The sequence below is a fragment of the Typopeltis vanoorti genome, chromosome 3, assembly GCF_054136105.1.
Source record: "Typopeltis vanoorti isolate ZY-2024b chromosome 3, IOZ_Tvanoo_1.0, whole genome shotgun sequence".
In the NCBI taxonomy this organism is placed as follows: Eukaryota; Metazoa; Arthropoda; class Arachnida; order Uropygi; family Thelyphonidae; genus Typopeltis; species Typopeltis vanoorti.
Genome location: NC_143551.1, coordinates 32,077,110 through 32,102,324, shown reverse-complemented (window position 1 = coordinate 32,102,324; position 25,215 = coordinate 32,077,110). Strand labels below are relative to the sequence as shown.

At 33.8% G+C, this 25,215-nt stretch overlaps 1 protein-coding gene across 4 annotated transcripts in view; it reads right to left on the bottom strand.

Annotated features, from left to right (window-relative positions):
- Positions 1-933: 933 nt before the first annotated feature.
- Positions 934-25,215, bottom strand: part of gig (TSC complex subunit tuberin) — a 943,661-nt gene continuing 919,379 nt past the window's right edge. For all 4 annotated transcript variants that reach the window (XM_090415521.1, XM_090415523.1, XM_090415524.1 and 1 more), the window contains 3 exons: positions 23,787-23,865; positions 16,251-16,342; positions 934-1,714 (listed from right to left, as the gene is read on the bottom strand). In XM_090415521.1, coding sequence (XP_090271647.1) covers positions 1,511-1,714; positions 16,251-16,342; positions 23,787-23,865 — 375 coding nt within the window. In that variant the 3' untranslated portion in view covers positions 934-1,510. The remainder of the gene's footprint in view (positions 1,715-16,250; positions 16,343-23,786; positions 23,866-25,215) is intronic.

Sequence of the window (25,215 nt, the reverse complement as noted above, 5' to 3'; positions counted from 1 at the left end):
GGAAAGAGTATGTTACGACTGTCACCTTTATAGTGCCCCAACGATCTACATAGATGAGGGGTGAAGAAGAGAAGTATGTTGACAATAAGAGTTTGTTATCACAGTGACAATTACTTAAGTAATTTCCACTACTAAATCAGTCCTAAGTTCAAGACTGATTGATGAAAAGTTCTTACCATCTCCTCAGTTATATATATATATATTTTTTTTTTCCTTTTTGGAAAAATCATTTGAAATTAACAGCAATGGCTTTTCTTCTTTCACTTATAAACTAGATTATTATTTTTTACTAGCAAAATGATTTCAAATGATAATAACAATAATTCAACAGTTTTTTGTCCCCTTCGTTAGGTCTCTTGCAGGGAGCCACAATCAAGAACTGGAATTAACAGATATTTTATTATTTAAATACCAGTCTGAAAGCGGAAAGAGAGGAATTATAATGAATCTTATTTTTTAAATCCTATTTTAATAAATGTTTAAAGAGCATAATTCAGAAAAAAGTAATTTTTCAAATTTTGGTAATATTAGAATACTTTACAGAGCCTACTAAATCAAAAGAGGAATCCGTATATCATTAATTGCAAACTTACTGCAGAAGTGAATTAAAAGTGAAGCAATAAGTTCACTCTTCTGATATATAAGTATTAAAATGATAAACTCATTACTAGAATGAATCAGTTAAATGAAAAACTGCAGAAATGTTCTACTTTTTTTTTTTTTTGGTATTTAGAGAATACTAGTATTTTTAAATATTAAGAAGATAGGGCAATTCAAAGGCTGCCTATTTTAAATCTTTATTTAAAAAAATAATGATATCTATAAAATTGTGCAGACAATGCTCAAATGATTAGTAAATCTGAACATAAAAACGTTTTTTTTACAATTGTTTCTGTAAAGCACAGAATTTAAATAAGGCCAGAAACCTCATAATCAAATATATATATATTTTTAATAATTTTGATGAGTATTTCACATAATTGATAATTGTATTTTAAGCCAAGACTGACAGAGTAGAAGGTAAATCGCTTAAAACTTGTTCTCTGTCAACTGAAATAGCTAGACTGTACAAAAACACTTTCAAAATCCACAATCCCAAGGACTAGAAAAATTTTCAAATTCATCTTTCATAATTGGAATTCAGTATATCTTTAAGCACCATATTACAACTTAAGATATCTTGATTCTGAACAAAATCACTTTCTTGAGCAGCTTTTAGTTAAACCACTTCGATGCGGAATAGAACTAACAGTTATTATGTAACGATATTGAGCAATCTTATATGTACAAGTGCTACTGGTTTATGAGCAGTTCTCATTCTGCATCCATTTCACCACATTCAGATAGCTGCAAATATGTCCTCAAATGTATCCTATCGAACAGGACAATAGTAGATTCTGTACAAAAAAAAAAAAAAAATATATATATATATATATATATATATATAATATATATATATATCACAACAGAACAGTCCAAACTAGGCACATTGGATCTTCATTACGCAATATCACACATAATCAGTGAAGTCTTCTGCATGATGTTGTTGAGGAGAATCAGTAGTGCCACCAGGAGGTTCTTGACTCTCTTCTTCTGCCTTCATCTCTTGTTCAATTTTGTAACGTATCCTTTTTATTTGCCTAAGACGTTCAAGCCAATTAGAGACATAAGGATCATGTTTCAACTGCTGACGCTGAAGTATCATTGATGAAAGCTATTAAGAAAAAAAAGTTTTATCAAACAAATAGAAAAAAAAAAATTCATTATTTTCACTAAACTGCTAATTTAACTTCTGAGAAGACATTAAGCTTTTTAGCACTGCTAGTATAAGATTTTAATTCTTAACCTGTCTATCATCACCAATTATTATATTTTAAAGTACATCTCTCTTCCAATGCCAAATTTAATTAACACACAATTTAAAAAAAAAAAAAACTAATTCCACTAATATGAACTTTTTTGAAGTGAGAAGTCAACATCTCTATAATTTTATACCCATGTTTGCTGTCTTATGTGCAGGTTTATTTATGTCATGCAAAAATTTATTGTTGGTAAAGTTCTTTTGGGTTGGAGCAACATCTTGCCTTCAGCAACCACAGGATTAACTTTGTAGACAGTAATGATGTTAATTGGATCACAAAAAGATGCTCTCAAGGAATGAAATCTGGTTGTAGAGTGAATAGGATCTACACAATACAGTTTTATAGTGGATTCATTGTTTGCATGCTGGTGTGTAGTCTTGTACTCTTATGCAAAATAAAGTGATCTTCCATTTCCATCCTCTGTCCCCCTTTTTGATCAACTGAAATGAGTTTATAAGTTTGTGAAAGAAAGAAAATCATTAAATTCTGAAAGTTATTTCAAAATTTAATGATTTGCTTTCTCTTTAACACCAAACAGAATCACTTTGAACTTATCTTTAAAGGTACCTGTGGCATAACTATAAATGATAAATTACATGATAACCACAGTAGTTAACTTTAATGAAATAAAGGTACAAATATTCCATACTGAAATGAACAGTACATCATCCGTGTAGACAACAAGCAATTCAAATGAATGGAATACAAAGTACATAACAGTCAGTGGATTACCAATTAAAAACTGTTGTCGCATGCTAGAAATTAATATTAATAAAATATTATTAAATAAATCTTAAAAACTATTTCTTTGATGATTATATAAGATAAGAATCTCTCAAACTTTTGGAGAGAGACAATCATTTCGATTCAGATTTGGCCAATGTAAAAGGGCTTCACAACTTTCTTTGAAAAGGCATTCATATTTAAACTTGCATCTATGGAGAAGACAAGCTTTATCCCACTGGATATTGTGTTTAGTGTCAATACTATAACTGATTAAAATTCAATTCAACATGTGTCAATACTATGTTGTGCCAGACCAGACTTTTGAGGTTTCATGCATTTGATATAATATTGATTTGCGCAGTTTGCGCAAATATATTTCATGGATTATTATTTGGGATCTCAGGCTCAAGGTATATTATCTGCTAGAGTAAATGTATTAATTTACTTTTATGATGCAAAATTCTCAAATGGTGTTGGCAAGTTCAATAAATTTGTATGTATACAGTGATTACCACATTTGATATTTTAGAAAGCACATAACATGGTATATAGTATAATAAATAAGAAGTTATTATTTGTAATATTTTCTAAGCCCAACCACATCTAATAGGTAGTTTCAGTTTCAATGGCAGACATCATTTCTTTACTTTTTGTACTTTATTTTTCCTCATGGACCATATCTACATACAGTTTTGAATCATACAATACCAGTGTATTGCTTCTCTGACAATGCTATTTTGACTTAGACAAAATATTGGAGGAAAAAAAAAGTAAAGCAACTTGTGCTTCACTTATTTATGAATGACATTATTCCCATCAGTAAAAATTAAAATCTATATTCTATTGGCCAAAAGCCCTCTGCATTTAGGGACATGTTTTACTCTCTCTCCTTATGGAGCAAAAGAAGCTACTGGTATGACATAAGAGGAGCTCTCTGCTACAGCAAATGAGAAACTTAAGACAATTTTTCTTAGACATCTAGCACTTAAGCTGCAAAAGAATTCAAGACAAGAAGTTAGGATTCACAAATATTTCTAAAACATTATGAAGAATGCCACTTTAAGCAATAAATATGGCCCAGATGTACAGTTATTAACATGTTGACTACTGACTATGAGATAATGTGTAGTTGCATGTCTACATTAGGATGCTAAATGCAAGTTATCTCATATTTGTCTGTTGTACTGCACTGAATATTGCTGCAGACTACAAGATAAGTTGTAGCTAATGCAGTTACAACTATTTCAAATGGGGAATGGGAAGATTGGAGTACAGGGTAATTATTGTGAATTCCATTTTGTGAAATTAAATACTTTTTATAAGTGAATAAATGAGAGAAAGGGGGTGCTTAAGGGTCAAAGCTGTACAACTGAGGGGAGACCTCCACATAGTTTTTAAAGGAATGCAGAGAACCGACCAGGGCTTCTGACCTAACGTGGTGCATCCTGCTGGGTATCTACTTGGATACTGAACAAATGAGGATGGGCTGGCAATTTGGGATTTAGCCAACCAAATTGTATTCTTATTGGTTAAACCAAAATAAAAAAATGATGGTACAACATGACAAAATTTCGTGCTGGCTGGGGCGTTGCCCAGTCAAACAAGGCCCCTGTTGTTTTCGCCAGGGAACCAGGGCGAACAGCGAAAAGTCAGCTACTGGAACAAATCCGAAAACACACCCCAACTCAACATCACCAGAGTTAAAGATTGGTACTATCAACATAAGAAGCCTGAATGGCAAAGAAATGGAGCTAGTTGAGGAATTAGATAAGTACCAGATCAACATAATATGGGTGACTGAAACAAAAAAGACAAACTGGTGAGATCGTTCTGAGCAATAAATACAAAATGTTATATTCAGGCAATGACAATCAAGGAAAAGAAGAGTAGCTATAGTATTCAACACAAAATATGAGGCTAATCTTCTTGAATGGCAGTCAGTCAGTCTCAAGTAGAGTAATGTGGGAAAATATGAGAATGGGGAACTGGACAATGAGACTAACCTGTGCCTATGGTCCCACAGAAGGTTCTACTAAGGTAGAAGCGGAGGAATTTTTTGACGCTTTAGAAAAAGCAACTGACACAATGAAAAAGGAAAAGTTGATCCTTGTTGGGGATCTAAATAGCAGAGTAGGAAATGATTGTGAAATATACAGAAATATTTTGGGAAAATTTGGAGAAAAGAGCAAAGCTAATAATAATGGCAAATACGTATTGGATTTCTGCTCAGGACATGGACTGGTTATTACTAACACCATGTTCCAACATAAAAATGTGCAAAAATTTACATGGAGAGAAGAGGCAAAGAATAAGAAAAGTCTCATTGACTATGTTATTGTTGATAGTGATGTTTTCTACCTGGTGCAGGACACCAGAGCGTACAGAGGATTTGAAATTGGAAGTGATCACTATTTGGTCGTGAGCAGGATAAAATTGAATTTCATATTGAAAAGAATAACACATAAGAAAGTTTTAAAGTGAATAAAAGTTGAGCAGCTCTCAGATGTGAACTGTAGACTAAAATACACAAAGTTTATTGAAGGAAAAATGAAAGAGTTTGAGAACAGGAATCAAACCTTGGAGATTCAGTGGCAAGCCTTGAAGAATACCCTGATTGATTCAGCCAGAGAGGCATGTGGTGAGGTTGTCTGCAAGGATAGAAAAATTAGAACTCTGTGGTGGACACATGAAGTTAAAGAGGCAGTGAAGGAAAAGAAGAAAGCATATCAAAAGTACCTGGGAAATAAGTTAGCTTGCGCTTTTAGAGAATACAGAGACAAATGTAAGAAAGCTAAACAGTGTGTAAAACTAGCTAAACAAAAGTCATGGGAGGACTTTGGCAAGAATATAGAAAATAAATATCAAGAAGATGGCAAAATATTCTGGAGGTTGTTGAAGAAGCTTAAGAATGGAGGAAAGAGTGCTGTAAAAGGAGTTACAGATGATGAAGGTGACATGAAAACGGGAGAAAAAGATATCCTTGAAGTATGGAGTAATTACTTTGAAAAACTGCTAAATGAAACAAGCAGTGATGACAGCACAGTGGTAAAAAACACTGACCAGGCATGCAGTTAGGAATACATATCCATATATATTGAAGTAGAAAAAGCCATCAATGGCTTGAAATGTGGAAAGGCAGCAGAAGTAGATGATATTCGACCAGAAATGCTGAAGTATGGTGGTATAAGATGTTGAAAGTTTATTTTTCACTAGGTTAGACTATGATAAATTTAGTTTAATCCTTCCCAGTGAGAGCAAACAAAGTTTGCACCTTAAAATATCTTCAGGACTGAATATAGTGTTATACTATCTTACCTGGGTAAGTAGTACAACACCAGGCAACCCACAGGTAAAGATGACCTTACTACTGCTTCTGCCTGGTATCTCCAACTCTAGGCCAGGCTCCCACTGAAGAGACCTCAATAAAGGTCGAAACTAGTCTGGGGAGTGGCCAATCCCTTAATGCATAACAGTATACATATCCACAAGGAGGTGTGTTTTGCATTATGGGAGATACTGGGATAGGAGTGTTGGTATCTTGCTCCACCTTTGCTATGAGTTGCCTGGTGTTGTACTACTTACCCAGGTAAGATAGTACAACACTATATTCAGTCCTGAAGATATTTTCAGGCGCAAACAAAGTTTGCGCCTGAAAATATTTTTATTAATCTTTATTTGAGTTGTAAGTCAGCAGTTAGAATTGAAGGAAGTACAGGAAGATGGTTTAATGTTAAATCTGGTGTGAGACAAGGATGTACATTATCCATTCTGTTATTCATTATCTATATGGATCACATTATGAAGGAAAGTGGTATTAAACATGATATCAAAATTGGATATGTTAATGTCTGCTCTTTGCTTTATGTGGACGATGTTATACTTCTAAATAAATCCGCTACAAGTCTGCAAGATTCACTGACTAAATTGAATAACTGTTGTAATAGATATGGTATGAAGGTCAGCATTAAAAAGACAAAGACAATGAAAATAGGCAGAATCATTGAAAATGTCAACTGTGTTGTGAATGGAGAACACGTGGAACAAGTAAAACATTTCAGCTATTTAGGCACGATTTTTAGTGAAGATGGTAAATTAAATACAGAAATAGACAACAGAATCAGCAAAGTTGGTATGGTGGGACATCAACTGAATAAATTCATATGGAATAAGAGAGAAATTAGTGAGAACACTAAATTAGCCGTATACAAGACAGTGTTCAAACCAGTTTTAACTTATGGATCTGAGAGCTGGGTCAGAAGTAAAACACTTGACCAAAGACTATGAGAGTCCTGAGAAAGATTATAGGTGTGAACAGATGGCATCAATGGCAATATCATATTAAAAATGAGGATATTAGGAAAGAACTTGACATTGTCACCATCCAGGAATGCGTTAGCAGAGCTAATCTCAGGTGGTATAGTCACTTGAACAGAATGGGTGAAGAAAGATTAGCAAAACAAGTGTTCTCTGCCAGGTTGGCAGCAAAACGACCCAGAGGAAGACCAAGATATAGGTGGATTGATACAGTACAAAGTGCCTTAGATGATAGAAATATAAGATCTGATAATGTTGGAGTTTTGACAGACTGATTTGGAGGAAAATTGTAGATAGGAAGTTAGTAATGATGTAATTTTTTTCATGTAGTACTATCATATCCTGTACATGGATATGATAGTACATGGCAGGAATTTGATGATGATGATAAATGAGAGAAGTAAAACACAAATAGATTTGTAAAATAAATACAAAAATTTCAACACTGGAGTTGTACCAACATGATTTTGAATCTTGCATGTTTATGTTGCAGGTTCAAAAATTATAGACCCACAGGGGAAACTTCCAGCTCAATGCAGTTAAGTGGCATCAAAATTGTACTATCATCAACAGGCAGTTAACATAAGTTGCTTATTTTTTATAGGTTTAAACTATTTTTTCTTCAGAAACTGATCTATGAGATAACTCATGATGAGATATCTCGTATTTATCTATATGCCATCGATGAGGTAATTTGATTTTTTCCTTTACTGAGAAAGCTTGTAGCTACAGTTACAAAGTGAAGAAAACAACAGGAATTATATATTTTGAAGAGAAAATACTAAGAACATTTTGGCATCTGTATCACATCGATTACCTGCTTATGGTAGATGCATGGAGATATTGGTGCAACATTGTACGACAATATATATGTACTTAGTATAACCAAGTGAAAAAACTTTCATCAATAACTTGTTTTTAATCATATCTCTCATTCTCCTTCTCCAAGGTATTCCTCAAATTTTGAGAGCCACATTCTCTCAAGCTGTCCTTATGTGCACAATTTCATAGTCCAGTTATCATCTTGATTACTTATCAATGAATCTTTTTGAATAACTCCCTATCTCTCTCTCTTGAATCCAGTAGGCCATATCTGCACACAGTAATCAAGATATGGTCTTGTCAAAGCAGGACAATGGCTTCTTTTTAACAGCACTGTTACTTAACGTAATGACCTCCAATACTAGCTTCATTGACTATTCACAGAAAATTCCCATTAACATAATATCCAAAATGTACATACTTAATATCCAAAATGCATAACTTTACACTTGGCAACACTGACTTGACATTTATTGTTATTTGCTCATACAGTCAGTCTGTTCAAGTTAAGATGCAGAGATTCTGTTAGTTATACTTCATATCACTCTTCCCAATGTTGCATTATCAGCAAACAACTGGATGTCACTCTTTAAACATTCCCAATATCATTAACATTCAAGATGAACTCCAACAGGTTACAAGTTCAAATCCTGCTGGGTGCTTGTGATTATCTTTAAGTGGTAGAGGGACTTTGCATGGTGTGAAACAACTGCTCTGCTTGCTGGAGGCCTGAGGTGGCTTGAAAATTTTACGTTTGGTCTGCAGAACATGTTTCTTGGCCTGATAAAATATGAATAAAAAATAATATTAAAATTATAAAAAACATAGCACAAGTAGAAAACCTGTGGTATGCTACTGAAGGTGGTGTTTCATGTTGGAAATTGTATAATAACCCACCTATGTGGAATCCTGGTCTCAGGAAAACATCAATTTGCCATTAGAAACTTAACAATATTTTTAAAAGCAAGCAATTTGCAGAATATAGTTCCAAATACGTGGATCACATTGAGAATTTTGCTGACAATTCCTATAATGGCAGCAACAACAGAAAGAAGTTTAAGCAAATTAAAACTTATCAAAACATATTTGTAATTGACAGTGAGGGAGTGTGAGATCAAATTCTTTAACCTCGTTATCTACTGAAAATGCTGTTGTTCAGAAAACAGACATTAGTGAAAGAATGAAAGTTTTTGCAGATTTAAAATCAAGAAAAATATATCTAAATTATAATTGATTAAATTAAAATTATAGCGTAAAATCAATAATTTTTGTTTGAAATAATTTTTATTCATTTCTTTTTTATGTAGTCTGAGTGAATAAAAATGATAAAGAAATATTGAAATTAAAAAATTATAATTTGAAAAAAAAAAAAATACAATTAGAAAGTACTTAACGCATTTATAGATTCACTTAAATTTGTGTTTGGATTTCTTTTTTTATTATGTGACACCTCCAAAAAAAATACAATTAGAAAGTACTTAAGTATAAAGAAAAAACTTAATGGCATCAGACACGGAATCTGCCTGGGGTGTGAAATTTGAGTATCAGATAAAGTTTTAAGTGGAATTTTGGTGTACTTTTTCAGTACATCCCATCATTTAGTCAAAGCAATAAAGAAATTATAAATTTCTTGTACAGTGCTAAAAAAATCACTGTTTTTCAGTATTAACTTGAGCAGCATCAGCGATCGCCAAATTTAATATGTGTGCAGCACACAGGACAAAGAGTGCTCGAGGGTTAATATTCGATAAGTGTCTATAAACGACACGGTGTTTTCCTGGCATGTTTGATCTATTATCATATCCTTGTCTCTGCATATTTTTAATATCTAAATTTAAATCTTTTAATTTATCTAAGAGGTATGTGGATAAATCTTTAGACTTTTTGAGAAATTTAGTTAGCTGCCCTTTCTGTTTATCTTTTTCAAATTCTTTTGCAAATTTTTTAAAAATTTTTATTTGCAGCTCTGGATAATTTGTTTTGTCTCCATTATGCCCAAATTTATTCTGAAGTAAAAAAAAAATCTATTGATCAAAAAATTTGGTGACATAAAAAATAAATATAAATAAAAAAATGAAAATAAATACCTAATGCATAAAATATTTGCTGATTTATAAAGGCTCAGGTTAAATTTTGGATCTACTTTCCTCAGTGTGAATTAACTCACATTCACTGTGTGTTTAGCAATCAACAGTTTAATGATTTAATTACAAACAATGAATGAGGTCTGATCCACAAACAATGCCCCAACATCGCTTTGTAATGGAGGTTAAGCCAGATACATGGGCGTGCATCACATCCTAACTGATGAATGCACGCTGCATGTAAAAAAGAAGAAACTGTATCAGAACGCCCCCAGACGAGCACCCTGCTCATTTAGTGCTTCTGCCAGCTTTATACAACACAGTGAAAAACAACTTGAAGTTTTTGCTAAATGTTATTTAAAGTCACAGTATTTATTACAGTATATTTAGTGCATATTCACATTTAATAAATGCTAATATTAAAACGTGTTTTTATTTTATTTTTTCTATTCACTTCAGTACCCCTTGAAGAAGGTGCCCCGATGCGATGCATTACCTGCTTACTGTGTTAAGTCGGCCCTGGAAAAGTCACTATGTGTGCTCCAGTGATCTGTTTTGGGGATGTTACTGTTTAATTTGTATGCCAGTTATATCGGGAATTGTCTGAGTGGGGATATGCAGTTATCTGCAGATGATGCAAAGTTGGGAAGAACTATGAGGTGCTGAGCCAATGTGGTTTTATAAGAGAAATTAAATACACCGAGTCAATGGGCAAGTGAGTAGGGTTAATAACAGTTCAATGTAGCAAACTTTTAAAATTTGGGAAGCAAAAATAGAATGCAAATATATTATACAACTGGTGAGATATCTTAGAGGAGGTGGAAAAGATAAGGGATCTTTGCTCTACTAGAAACTTCCACAGTACCACAGGCACAAATAAGTCTCACCTTCCAATTTCCCATTTAAAAATTTTCCCACATCATTATGCAATAATCTTTAAGTTTAATTATTGAATTTTGTTCCATATTCATCAAGAGATTTATCTGCATGTTTAGTGTAGAAAATTATTGTTTCCTGATTGCTATTGCCAAAATATAGTATCTTATAGTTATTATTATTATTATTCAGGCCATCATGGAGTCAAAAGACTCATCGTGGGAGGTCCTTTCTAAGAAACACTGGTCTATCAAGACTCATCGAGGGAGGTCCCTCCTAGGAAACACAAAGTTTATCATACCACTCCTTAAACACATTGACCGTTCTCGCTCTCACCACTCTATCAGGCAATAATCTTTAAGTTTAATTATTGAATTTTGTTACATTTTCTAAATTTGAGTTTTAAACAAAATTCAATAATTAAACTTAAAGATTATTGTTTTACTTTCTCCACTATATTCATCATGAAATAAACTGCATAAGTAAACCTCAATTTTACACGTAAAATACCACCGTATATTTATCAAAAATGTCAATATCATTTGGAAATTCAACAAAATAACCAGTAAATGTGATAAACATTCATGAGATCTGCCAACCTTATCGGACTTAATATTAAATCATCATTATCACCAATTAATCACATTTACCATAACATGTCCACACTTCATTAATTATATTTTGCAAAAGCTTTGAACTTTCTGGTATCAGCTGCTGCTAGTGAAACAAACTGAAAACCCAATTTGGGTAAATCAGTCTCAGTTTAATTGTTGCATTAATATTCATCAATTTTGAGCTGTAGTGGTAATTTCTTGACCCCTCCCCCCTCATCAAATGAAATTGTCAAGTTTCATGTTCTCAGGTGTCAGAGAAGTGGACTTTTCATTGCTCTGATGGTATTATACATCTGGCGCAGAAACCTTTTTTTTTTTTTTTTTTTTTTTTAAATTTTTTTACACAGATTTTTTCAGAAATGTGTGTGAAATATTCCTCAGTTTCTTTCTCACTCATTAGAAATATAACAATCAAAGTTTCTTGATTAAAAAGAACCATGCTATTCCATTTTGAAAGTTGACTGCAGCAACAGTGTTTAAAAATGTATTGAAACATTTGTAATTCAAATTTGAAGATTCAACTTTCAAGCTGTTTTTAATAAATTTCTGCCAATAAAGGGAAGGAAAGAAATTAAATAAAACCTTGGGTATGTATATGCCAAGCACGTGCATGCACTTTTTTTTTCCTTAAATGTTTTATATATATATATATATATATATATATATATATATATATATGATGATGCTAATAATGTTAAGAAATGGCAGAATTTCTATTTAGCACATGGATTAATCATTACTATCACCATGTTCCAACCTAAACCATAAAATCACATGAAGAGAACAAATAAATAAGAAAAGTCTTATTGTGTTACTGTTGATAGCGATATCTTCGACTGGTTTAGGATACAAGTACAGGGCATTTGAAACAGCAAGCAAGCAGAAATATTTTTAAGCATGATAAAAATTAGTACTATAATGAAGATAAATATATATGAAAATTTTAAAAAGAATCAAGGCCAAGAAGTTTCAGAGGCAAACTACAGATGGGAACATACAAATATTATTGAAAAGATAAAAGAGTGTGAAAACAAGAACTAAGCTTTACAGACTAATGGAAAATTCTGAAGAAAACAAAATTTTGATTCAGCCATGGAGGCATGTAGTGAAGTTGTGTGCACAGTTAAAAAATCAGAACTTCAAAGCGGGCTGAAGAAGTTAAAGCGGCAGTCTTGGAAAAGAAGAAATTACGTGGAAAGTTCCGCAAGTAAGTTAGCACGTATCTTCATAGAACATAGAAAAAAAAAAAGTGAGGTAGTCAATATTTTAGCTAAACAAAAGTCATAGGAAGATAAATATCATATAAGAGATATGAAACATTAGATATGATAAATGTAACATAAAAACTGAAGATATTCTAGATATCCAGCAGGAATGCAGTTCAGTGCATGAGTATATAATAGTATTTGAGACAGAAAAAGATGTCAGAAATTTGAAATATGGAAAATTTGCTGGAGTAGATGATATTTAATTAGAAATGATTAAATATGAAAAAACGTTTTGTAGCAACTATAATTCAGAGTCTGGTCTGAAGGACAAATTCCAGATTATTTGGAGTAGAATTTCATAGCAGTCATGTATAAAAAAAATGGGAACATAAAACTGAATGCAGGAATTTTAAAGGAATCTCCTTACTGTGTATTCCAAGTAAGATTTATGCAAGTGCACATGAGGGGATGCTAAGAAAAACTGTTGAAGAACAATCTGAGTTCATGACAAATGTTTTTTTTTCCTCTTCTCAATTTTTGGCTCACAAATAAAAAGTTGTAAGATCTACTATACATCAGTGTTGAGTATGGGGAAAAGAGTAAGAATAAGAAAAAGAAAGAAGAAATTAATTGACATGGTCTTTTAATAGCTGATGGTTGTAGTTTTGAGGAAGGCAGAGTGAGGGAGGCTGTTCCAAAGAACAGAGGAAGATGGAATGAAAGAGGAGAAGAAGTTCATTTGGTATGTCTGCAGGTAGACGATACTTGAATGTTGATCCACAGCTGCTCTAATTCTTATGGTTTTGAAAGAAAGTAGATGAATGATAATGGTCATTTCAGCAAGACATTGACCATGAAAGTACCTGCAGAAGCATAAGGCAGAAAGTGAACATTTGGTAGACAAGGACTTAAGTAATACTATGAGAGAGGGTTCTTCAATTAATCCAATTGCATTTTGTGAGATCGGTTTTTATTTCAAGATGAACAGTCAAGAAATCATGGAAACTGTATTTAAGTTTCTGTATTTAATCTCAGTATATCTGGAAAGGACATATGATAAGGTGCCAGGAGAAAGCTGTTCAACAATGCTACAGTTATATGGTATGAATGTGATACGACATTATAGTCATATATATCCTCTGCTTAAGTTATGTCAGTAGTTAGGAAGTGAAAGATTATTATTATTATTTTATTGCATGGGTATCTTCATGTTTCGAAGACTCAATGCAGGGTGCCCACACCTTTGCATTCACTGACAAAGCAGTCATCACAAGAGATTCTGGTAACTCATTCTGCTCATTCATAGAATACAGGAAGATGTAAAATCAACATATTATGGAGTGGGATGGTTACTTAGTTCCACCCATATTAGTCAGGTGAAACTAACGAGTTGAATGCTTTGAATATCAATGTGATGTTATAATAAACTTCATGACTATTATTTCAATCAATTATATTTGTTTCTATCCATGTTATATACCCAAGAGCATACCCACATACAGTTTGTTCATGAAATTACATTAATGACAGTTTTTCCCCCTCACCCATACTGAAAGTACTTGACCTTGTGATGAAATGACTTAAGTATCCATATAATGAAAAGCATTGGCATTAGAGCATATTTAAGAGCATCAATCAGCAAGATCAAATATTCATTCATTTAAGCGTAGGTGTTTTAGAATTGAGAATACAATATAAATTAACAGTACGAGACTAGATTTAGTAAACCAGACTACTTGCTGAGCAGTTAGCGTATTTGCTCTCAAACTAACAGACTGCAGGTTTTTCTTCGGGTGGTAGATGAATGTCACTGTCCTGCATAACTACCACCCCACTTATTGGGAGGCCTAAAGTGGCTTGAAACATTCCATGCTTGGTCTAGAGCAGGGCTTCTGGATAAGGTAAAAAATATTAATAAAATATGCAATAAATAGAAATATCAATAAAATAGAAAAAAAATTCTCAGCGCACCCATGGCATTATGTACCTATAGATTTACAACCATTTGTGGGTTGGTTGGAGTAAAAAAAAAAAAAAAATCATTCTAGTAATTAAACTTGAATTATCTTACAAGAAAGGTAACTTACAATGCATAGAAACAAGCATTCCTAAGAATGAATTTCATATGCAAATTGATGTCTGCTTATAAGGCTGTGGGACTTGATAATATATTGCCATGTATTCTGAAGGAATGTACCAGGGAGTTGACACCCCTGTCTTGACATATTTTTTTAATATGAGTCTTGCACTCAGTCAAGTCCCTAAGGAGTGGAAGGAGGGCAAGATCGTGTCACTTCATAAAGGAGGTGATCGAATTCAAGCATTAAACTATAGGCCTATCTGTGTGTCAGGTGCTGTGGTTAAGTTGTTGGAGAAGCTTGTGAGAACTAGGATCCTGAGTTGGGTTGACAACAATGGTATCATCTTTGATGGACAGCATGGATTTGCTAAAGGGAGGTCATGTTTTAGTAATCCACTTACTTATTACAATAAAGTGACTGCTTCCTTGGACAGAGGAGAAGGATACACACTGATATACTTGGATTTCGCAAAGGCTTTTGATAAAGCACCTCATGATAAATTGATAATCAAACTGGAGCAGATGGGGTTGGATATTAGATTGGCTGTCTGATAGGTATCAACAAGTTGGGTATGGGGGAGTGATGTCGAGGAAAAGGAAAGTCACTAGTGGAGTGCCCCAGGGATCTGTTTTAGGTCCATTACTGTTTAACTTGTATGTTAATGATATAGGTGAAGATTTGGATGGAGATATTCAGTTGTTTGCAGATGATGCAAAGTTGGGACGAACCATGAAGAGTAGTGAGGATGTTGTGACCTTGCAGGAAGACTTGAATAAATTGAGTGATTGGGCACGTAAATGGGGATGTGAGTTCGATGTTGCAAAATGTAAAGTTTTAAAATTTAGAAAACAAAGATCGGATGCAGAATTTATGCTTGGTGAGGATACATTGTTGGAGGTGGAAGAAATAAGAGATCTGGGAGTGATAGTTGATAAGGATCTGAAATATTTAGGGGACACATAGCCAAAATTGTGAAGACAACACAAAGGCTTCTGGGAATGATACAGAGGACACTGACGTGTCAAAGTAGGGAGATTCTTGTTCCGTTGTATAAGGCTTTGATTAGGCCACACATGGACTATTGTGTCCAGATTTGGTCACCTGGTTTTCAGAAGGATGAAGAGATGTTGGAAAGGGTCCAAAGGCGACTGACCAAGGTAGTTTCTGACCTCTGGAATGTTGAGTATGAGGAAAGATTGAGGAGATGCAATTTGCAGAGTATGATACTGAAGAACTGATAGAGACCTACAAGTTGGTAAGGGGTTGTTATAGGATCAATGCTGGAAAAGTGCTACAGAGAATAGTGGGAGATCAGGGGAGAACCAGAGGTCATCCCTGGAAACTGCATAAAGAGGGTGTGAGGAGGAGGAGTGAGAGGCAGGTTTTTTTCGTGCAGAGTTGTAAATGATTGTAATGCCTTGCCTGAGAGTGTGGTGTCTGCAGGGAGTTTGAATGTGTTCAAAGCACAATATGATGAGCTGTGTGTGTGATAAAAAGACCTCCCAGATGAGTCTTTGACTCCATGAGGTCTTGGATAATAATAATAATAATAATAATAATTTGAGTAAAATTTGGATAAAAACAAGAATATACCACAATTATTACCGAAATACAGTAATATATGAACATCACAGAAAAATTCTAGAAAAAATAAAATACTCACGTTTGCATGAAGAGCTAGCTGTCTCACAAATATAGGTAAACTGTCATCAGATACAATATAAGGATCACCATGGCCAAAAGTTTCTCCTAATTCTGAGAAGCAAAATTATTTTTTACTGAAATTTGCAAATAAAGTAAGCATTTTTTTTTTATGTTAAACATAAAAAATGATTAAAAATGTTTCTTTAAAATGATTCAAATAAGTGAAAAGATAAAATAAAACAAAAGTGGCTACTTGCTGCCCTAAATTAAACTTTAGGGTTAGTATACTTGCTCTCCAACCAACAGGCTGTGGGTTTGAATCCAGCCATGTGCCATAGATGTTTGCGAATGTTTTTAGGTGGAGATGGATTTCAATGCCCTGTGTGAGACCACCACCCTACTCATTGGAGGCCTGAAGACTTAAAAATGTTAAAAAAAAATATACATATATATATATATAAAATCAATAAAAATAGAAAACAATCCTTAACCCACCCATGGTACAAATGTACTATAGGTTTATAGAGGCCTTTTCAGGATGGGAACTAAAAAAAAAAAAAATTGCCAGCCTGATTGGCTGATCAGACAGTATCTCATGTCTCCCTCCAACCAACTGTGGCCTTGAATTTTAACCTCAATTTAGTATAGGTATCTGTGAATGTCTTTTGTTAGAAAATGATTTTCACTGTCTAGCATGATGCCACCACAACACCATTTACTGCAGGCTAGCAGTGGCTTAAAAGTGCTATGTTTTTTCTTCAGTGGTATTTCCAGATTATTAACCCTTAGCATACGCCATAGTATTGCTATAGGTTACCAATCTTTCATAGATCAGATTGATCTGAAAGCAGGAGACTATCACATATATTCTTTTTTTTTTTTTTTTTGCTTTTCCTCTATCCATTTATACCAACAACATATATTAAATTTCTTTTTTAACCCAAAATATGTCAAAACACATGCATCATTGATAGGCTTAGTGAAAATGCTGAAAATATGTTCCAAAATTTTATTAACAATTCTGTATCATGAGTATACTTAAGAATCGAATCTAGATAAGTAGAAGGAGATCACTACTTATCCTATAAGAAAAGTGGTGATATGATTTATGTGCCTGATTCAATGTCAAATCTTCATATTTCTATTTTCTGTGGTGCATCCCATTAGTAAGAATCCACTGGGACAGTGAAAAAGTAAGAACAAACTGATAATCCAAGAGCTATGTAACCAACCATATTCAGTATAGACTGAAAAATATGAACTATAGTGATACAACCAATTCAGGATTCATGTGTTCACATTCACATGAGTTAAGCTTGCCACATTAAACAAGCCCCCCCCCCCCACCCGTTCTCATTAGAAAGTCAGCTACTAAAACAACTGTTCCAGAACTAAAGAAAAAGGCATAATTAAGATAAGAAATATCAAATGAAAAGACACAAAGCTAATATAAAAACAACAAAAAAATTACTGAGACAAAGGAAGACTAGAGATTCAGGTAAGTAATAATTATATATGATTAATAATGGAACACGTATAGACCACAGTAATAACTTTAATTAAATAAAGGTACAAATATTTCGTACTGAAAGTAACAGTACATCCTCAGTGTAGAACAAACAGTTAAAGGAATGGAATACAAAGAGCAGAACAGTCAGTGTTCTGTTCTGAAAATTGTTGCTGCGTGCCAGAAGATTAATTACTAAAATATTATTAAATAATTCTTTAAAGATAATTATTTCATTGAATTGCATAAAATAAGAGTCTCCCAAACTTTTGGGAGAGAGAGAGATGGTCATTTCAATTTAAATTCGGCCGATGTAAGAGGGCTTCGCAACTTTCTTTAAAAAGGCGTTCATATTTAAACCTGCATCTGTGGAGAAAACAAGCTTTATCCCACTGGATATTATGATTAGTGTCAATGCTATATTGTGCTAGACCAGACTTATGAGGTTTCATGCATTCAATATAACATTGATGTTCCTTCATTCTTTTTTCCACAGAATGTGTGTAGTTGTGGTCAGTTGTTGGATTGAGTGGTGGTGGTGACAGAGCCGTAGAGCAGGTGCCCTCTCTCGATGAGTTTCTGGACTCCCTGGAGCTGTAAAATAATAATAATAATAAAAAGTTGGTGTGTGTGTGTGTTGGGGGGAGTTCCGATAAAAAATGATACAAATAATACAAATAATAGATGGAAAATTTTTATGGAGTTGTCTGCAAAGATAGAAAAACGAAAATTCAAATTAAAGAAATTGTCAAGGAAAAGAAGAGATGATGTCAAGTTAATTAGTAAGTGTCTTTAAAGATTGAAAAGGAATGCAGGAAATGTGCAATTTTAAATGTACAAAAAGTACCTGTCATGGGAAGATTTTGAAAATTGCATAGTAGTAAAGTATTATGAAGGTGGTAGAATGCGATAAAACTTATTAAAAAAAAATGCAGGAAAAGTCAATCATAAGAGGAACAGAAATGATCTGGTTTTAAAAAAAAGGAAACAACCCCCCCCTCCCAAAGACAGGATATTATTATTATTATTATTACCACCCCAAGACCTCATGGAGTCAAAGACTCATCTGAGAGGTCCTTTTATCACACACACACAGCTCATCATACCGTGTTTTAAACACATTCAAACTCTTTGCAGACACCGCATTCTCAAGCAAGGCATTCCGATCATTCACAACTCTGCACAAAAAAAACCTGCCCCTCACTCCCCTACTCACACCCTCTTTATACAGTTTCCAGGTATGACCTCTGGTTCTCCCACTATTCTCTGCAAAACTTCTCCAGCACTGATCCTATAACAACCCCTTACCAACTTGTAGGTAATATCTCCCCTCTTTCTCCTGTCCACCAGACTCTGCAAATTACATCTTCTCAATCTTTCCTCATACTCGACATTCCAGAGGTCAGAAACTACCTTAGTCAGTCTCCTTCGGACCCTTTCCAACATCTCTTCATCCTTCTGAAAACCCGGTGACCAAATCTGGGCACAATAGTCCATGTGTGGCCTAATCAAAGCCTTATACAACGGAACAAGAATCTCCGTACGTCTACATCATTCCCAGAAGCCTTTGTGTTGGCTTCACAATTTTGGCGATGTGTCCCCTAAATTTTAGATCCTTATCCACTATCACTCCCAGATCTCTTATTTCCTCTACTTCCAACAATATATTCTCATCAAGCATAAATTCTGGATCCCCATTTCCGTGCCCAATCACTCAATCTATTTAAGTCTTCCTGTAAGGCCACAACATCTTCGCTACACTTAATGGTTCATCCCAACTTTGCATCATCTGCAAACAACTGAATATCTCCATCCAAATCTTCACCTATATCATTAATATACATGTTAAACAGTAATGAACCTGAAACAGATCCCTGAGGCACTCCACTAGTGGCTTTCCTTTTCCTGGATATCACTCCCCTATACACAACTTGTTGATACCTATCAGATAGCCAGTCTCCAATCCAATGCACTAATCTAATATCCAACCCCATCTGCTCTAGTTTGACTGCCAACCTATCATGAGGTACTCTATCAAAAGCCTTTGCGAAATCCAAGTATATTACTGTGTATCCTTTTCCTCTGCCCAAGGAAGCAGTCACTTTATTGTAATAAGTAAGTAGATTACTAAAACATGACCTCCCTTTAGAAAATCCATGCTGTCCATCAAAGATAATACCATTGTTATCAACCCAATTCTGGATCCTAGTTCTCACAAGCTTCTCCAACAACTTAACCATAACACCTGACACACAGATAGGCCTATAGTTTGATGCTTGAGTTCAATCACCTCCTTTATGAAGTGGCACAATCTTGCCCTCCTTAGGAACTTGACCGCGTGCAAGACTCATATTAAAAAAATATGTCAAGGTAGCTGTTAACTCCCTGGCACATTCTTTCAGAATACGTGGTGATATATTATCAAGTCCCACAGCCTTATTAACATCTAGTTTACTCAACTCACAATACACCTCTTGCTCACCTACAGTCGGTCTCTCCTCCCCATCATCAACTGCTCTCAATCCCTCCATGAAGTCATATTCACAAGATTGAAAGATCTTTATGAACTGCTCATTATCTCCACCACACACATTCTGCATCAGCTGTCTTTATACCATTTTCTCCAATCAATGTCATCCTTCTATAATTATTCTTTCTTTTGCTGGTTACATATCGAAAGAACTCCTTAGGATTCTTTTTTGGCTTCATTTGCCAACTGCTCTTCATACCTCTCTTTAGCTACCCTCACTCACCAAGTCACCCTCCTTGCTTGGTCTTTGTAGACCTCATGGAATTGGTTATTACCACTTCTCTTATGCTGCCTCCACAATGCCCCTTTTCTCTGTATTGCATGCTTAATCTCTTTATTCATCCATCTCACACCCACCTTATTTAACCTTCTCACCCTTGGAATACATTTAGCCATTGCATATACTAAACAATTTTTGAAAAACCCCCAAGCTGCATTGATCTCTTTTCCAGCTAACTCCTCATTCCATGCTACACCCGGACGCTGTCTCCTGAGCTCTTCATAATCACCCCCCCCCCCTTGTAGTTCCACATATACCCTTTTCTCACAGAGGTCCTCACACTGCTGGCAACAACCCACGTAATCACCTCATGGCGGATGATTTGATACCTCATTTATAATTACATCCTCTGATGAGATGACCAAATCCAAGACCCTCAATCCTCTTGTGCCCTCTGTTACATACTGTATGAGGTAGTTGTCCCTCAAAAAGTGAAGAAACTCATTTTCTTTAGTTCCAGTTGCTATCTCATCATTCCAGTCTATATATTATGTATCCATATTTTAAATAAAATTACCAGTAAGTAAAACAGTCATAGAAAATATATGGAGAAATGCCATCATTAGCATATTTCACTTTTTGAGTAAGAAGCTATTAGAAAGATGAAACATAAAAAACTAGAATGTGAAAGCTAGAGCTGAACTTAAATATGTATATAAGAGTTTGACATACTATTACACACTTTTCTGAACATTCCTAGGAGAAGACCTAGCTGTTTTTAAGACATATGCAGGATTTAATGAACTGCATGTTTTCAATCATAATTTAAATTTAATGGTTACAGGGCACTTAAGGAAAAATGGGAGGAGACTTCCATGTAGCCTTTAAAGGAATGCAGAGAATCCAAGGCTTCTAATCTAATGTCTAATACTCAACTTCTCATGGTGCACCTCATTAATAGGCATCTACCTGGATGATGAATGAATGAGGATGGATTGGCAATTTCAGAAATTTAGCCAACCAAATAGTTTTTATCGAAGCCCCCTCCCCATTGTATTCATCAGGTAATCAGGGTCAACAGCAAAAAAATTAGCTACTGGAACAAATCCCACTCAACATCAGCAGAGTTCAACATTGGCACCATCAACAGAAAAGAAATGGATAAGTACCAGATTGATGTAACAGGTGATACTGAAACAATGAAGACAAAAATAATCTTTGTAAGCAAAAAATACAAGATGTTATATTCAGGCAATAACAATCATGAAAAAGGAGTAGCTATAGTATTGAACACTAAATATAAGAATGATCGTGAATAACAGCTACAGCCTGCAACAACTCTTCAAAAAAAGTCAGCAAACTTCTATTTGATTCCCTTACTTGCTATGCTTAATATACCCTTTGACCTCTTATGTATAGGATCAAAAAACAAACAAACAAACAAAAAAAAAAAATATATATATATATATATATGGAAATAGACAAAAGAATAAGTAAAGCTGGTATGGTGGGCAGTCAGCTGAATAAATTTATATGGAATAAAGAGAGAAATTAGCCAAAACACCAAACTAGCAGTATACAAGACAGTGTTTAAGTTATGGATCTGAGAGTTGGTTTAGAAATAAAGTACTTGATCAAAGACTAGAGACCACAGATACGATTGTTCTAAGAAAAATTAGGAAAGTGAACCAATGGCATAATTATATTAAAAATGAAGACATTAGAAAGGAATTTGACATCATTAGTATTCAAAAATGTGTCAGCAGAGCTAATCTAAGGTAGTATGGCCTTTCTTCACCCATTCTTAAATAGAATAGGTGAAGAAAGGTGTTTTTTCTTCCAAGATGGAAGGAAAAAGATGTAGAGGAAGACCAAGGTCTAGGTGGATCGATTCGTTCAGCACTGCCTTAGAAGCATGAAATATTAAATATGACAATACTGGAGTGTTCACAAGTAACAGATTGATTTGGAGGAAAACTGTTGATTGGAGATTAATAATAATGTAAACTTTATCATGTAGTGCTGTCACAGTAACCTGAACACTCCTTAGGTTTGCATATCAGGAAATTGATGATGATGATTTATATATATGCGTTAGCTGATTTATATATATATGTATATATATATAAAAGAAAAAAAAAGGCAATATCAATTAGAGTGACATGGACTAAAATCAGAATGGTGAACTGAACAATGAGACTTATTTGTGCCTATACTAAATTCCTCCACTTCTTTCAAGAAAGAAGTGGAAGAATTTTTTGAGGCATTAGAGAAAACATCTGACACAAAGAAAATGAAAAATTGGTCCTTATCTAAACAGCAAAGTTGAAAATGATTACAAGATGTCAATATGGATCAAATATGCATCAAAGGATTACAAAAAAAGTCAATATAGGAGATTTTTTTTACTGTGAGGAATTCTGAGGGTTTTTTTTTTTTTTTTTTTTGGTGGGGAGGGGTGTATTATTTTTTATTTTTATTTTTTTATAATTTTTGAAAGTGATTTTGATGTTTTCAGATTTCTTTGGTGTTTTTTAAGGGATTTTTATTAACTACATTGACTGAGATTTTAAAAAAAATATTATTGACCATGGTAGTCAGTAAAAAAAAAAAGAATGGGAAATGTAAATGTAGAGGACATGCAGCAGGAGTGAGAGATTCAGGGATCAGACTTGGATGGAAGTATGGTTACTCTCACAGGGAGTAACCAGACTTCCATCCAAGCATGGTGTTGGACAATGTCCCTTGCAAGTTGCTTACTCAGACTCGACTCCCTCCAGGCACAAACTGGCCATGTAAGCAGCAGGATTATTTGCCAGGTTGATTGGGAAGCATCCTGAAGAATTACCATCAAGTATAGTGCTTCAACTTGGTGTCCAGCCTGCAGAGACTGTTTTTGACTGTTCTATGCATGTAAGAAGAGAAAATTGGGGCAGGGTGATGGAAATTGGAAACCCTACTCTTGAGATGAAATATTGCAAATGCCACTTCACCCTTCCAAAAAGTGGGGTGGTGGAGTTTCACTGTGTGATGAAAGACATCTAATACTAGAAAACACCTGTTTGCAATGTATTAACCTACTTTTTATTCACTGGTGCTTGGAAGAAGCACCAGTGCTTTCTGCTTCAAATTATATGCATTTTCATTTAGTCTCTTTGTGTTATTTATTCACAAAGTTTTCATCATTCATTAAATATAGCATGCAGTCATTTCCTAAGAAGTTTACAAAAAACAAAAATTCATGAATATTAGTAAATTATAATTTATATGATAGGTAAGAAAAAAATCAAAATCCTACCTGGTTTTACTTTAACTGTTACAACATTACTTTGATAATCTTCTGGTCGAATGATAACACAAGCAAAATTAAATTGGCCCTTCAAAAAAAAATAAAAGACATTCAAACATTTTTAAATTTATCTGTAATCAAGCAGAAATGAAATGGCAAGAGCATGTATGAAACTAAAACATTCAAACTTCAGCTCTAGATTGCTTTGCATGGGTACTCAAACTGAATAAAGAAATCAAGTATATTTTACCACTTAACTTTTATACAAAATATATTTTCATCAAGATGACTTCTTCCTAACATGGATTTTATGCCAGCTTGCTTATGTTTGTATATCAAATGGGGTTATACTGTTTCCAGATTGTTATAATTTTATATATATATATATATATATATATATTGAAAAGCAGAGGTGAGAGGGTACATCCTTGTCATACTCCTCTTGATATATCCTTCCATTCTCAGATGTGTTCTAATTTAACTTCTATTTTATTTCCTGTATATATTTCTTGAATGGATTGTAAAAGTTGGTTTGGTATATCCAGCTGTTTTTTTTGAGAAATTTCATTTCTGCTGTTTTAATTTGTTTTTCATCTTTCCTTTTTATGGTCCATGTTTTGCTTCTGTATAGTAGAGTTGGTTTTGACAAGACATTATATAGTCTGATTCTAGTGTGTTTTGTACTAGGGATGGCTTAAATATATTATTTATTATGCCATTTACTTTGACAAAGCTTGATATTTTAGTGTTTGTCTTTTTCTTCTTCATATGATAAATCGCATCCCAAGTATCTGAAAGTATTTACTTGTTCTAATATTTTATTATCTATCACTATTTTTCTTCTTATTGGGTTTTCCTCTTTGAATGCCATTATTTTTGTTTTTTCTTTAGATATTGTCATATTATATTGTTTTGAGATATCATTTAATGATCTTTGTAAATCATCTTCTGATGTAGCTAATACTATTTGATTATCTGCAAATAGTAGTGTATATCTATCTTCATTTGTGTGGTTATTTGTATATCAAATGGGTTATACTGTTTCCAGATTGTTATAATTTTATTTATATATATATATTGAAAAGCAGAGGTGAGAGGGTACACCCTTGTCATACTCCTCTTGATATATCCTTCCATTCTGAGATGTGTTCTAATTTAACTGCTATTTCTTGTATATATTTCTTGAATGGAGTGTAAAAGTTGGTTTGGTATATTTAAATTGGTTAATATTTTAAATAATTTACGTCTACTAATTTTGTCAAAGGCTTTTTCATCATAAACAAAGGCCACGTGTGTTTCTTTTTGAAATTCTCTTCTCTTTTCTATTAATAATTTTAGAGTAAAAATTGGATCTATGCAGGATCGGCCTCTTCGGAAACTGTTTTGTTCTTCTAGTAGTTTGTCCTCTACAATACTGCTTAGCTTCTCTTTTAATATT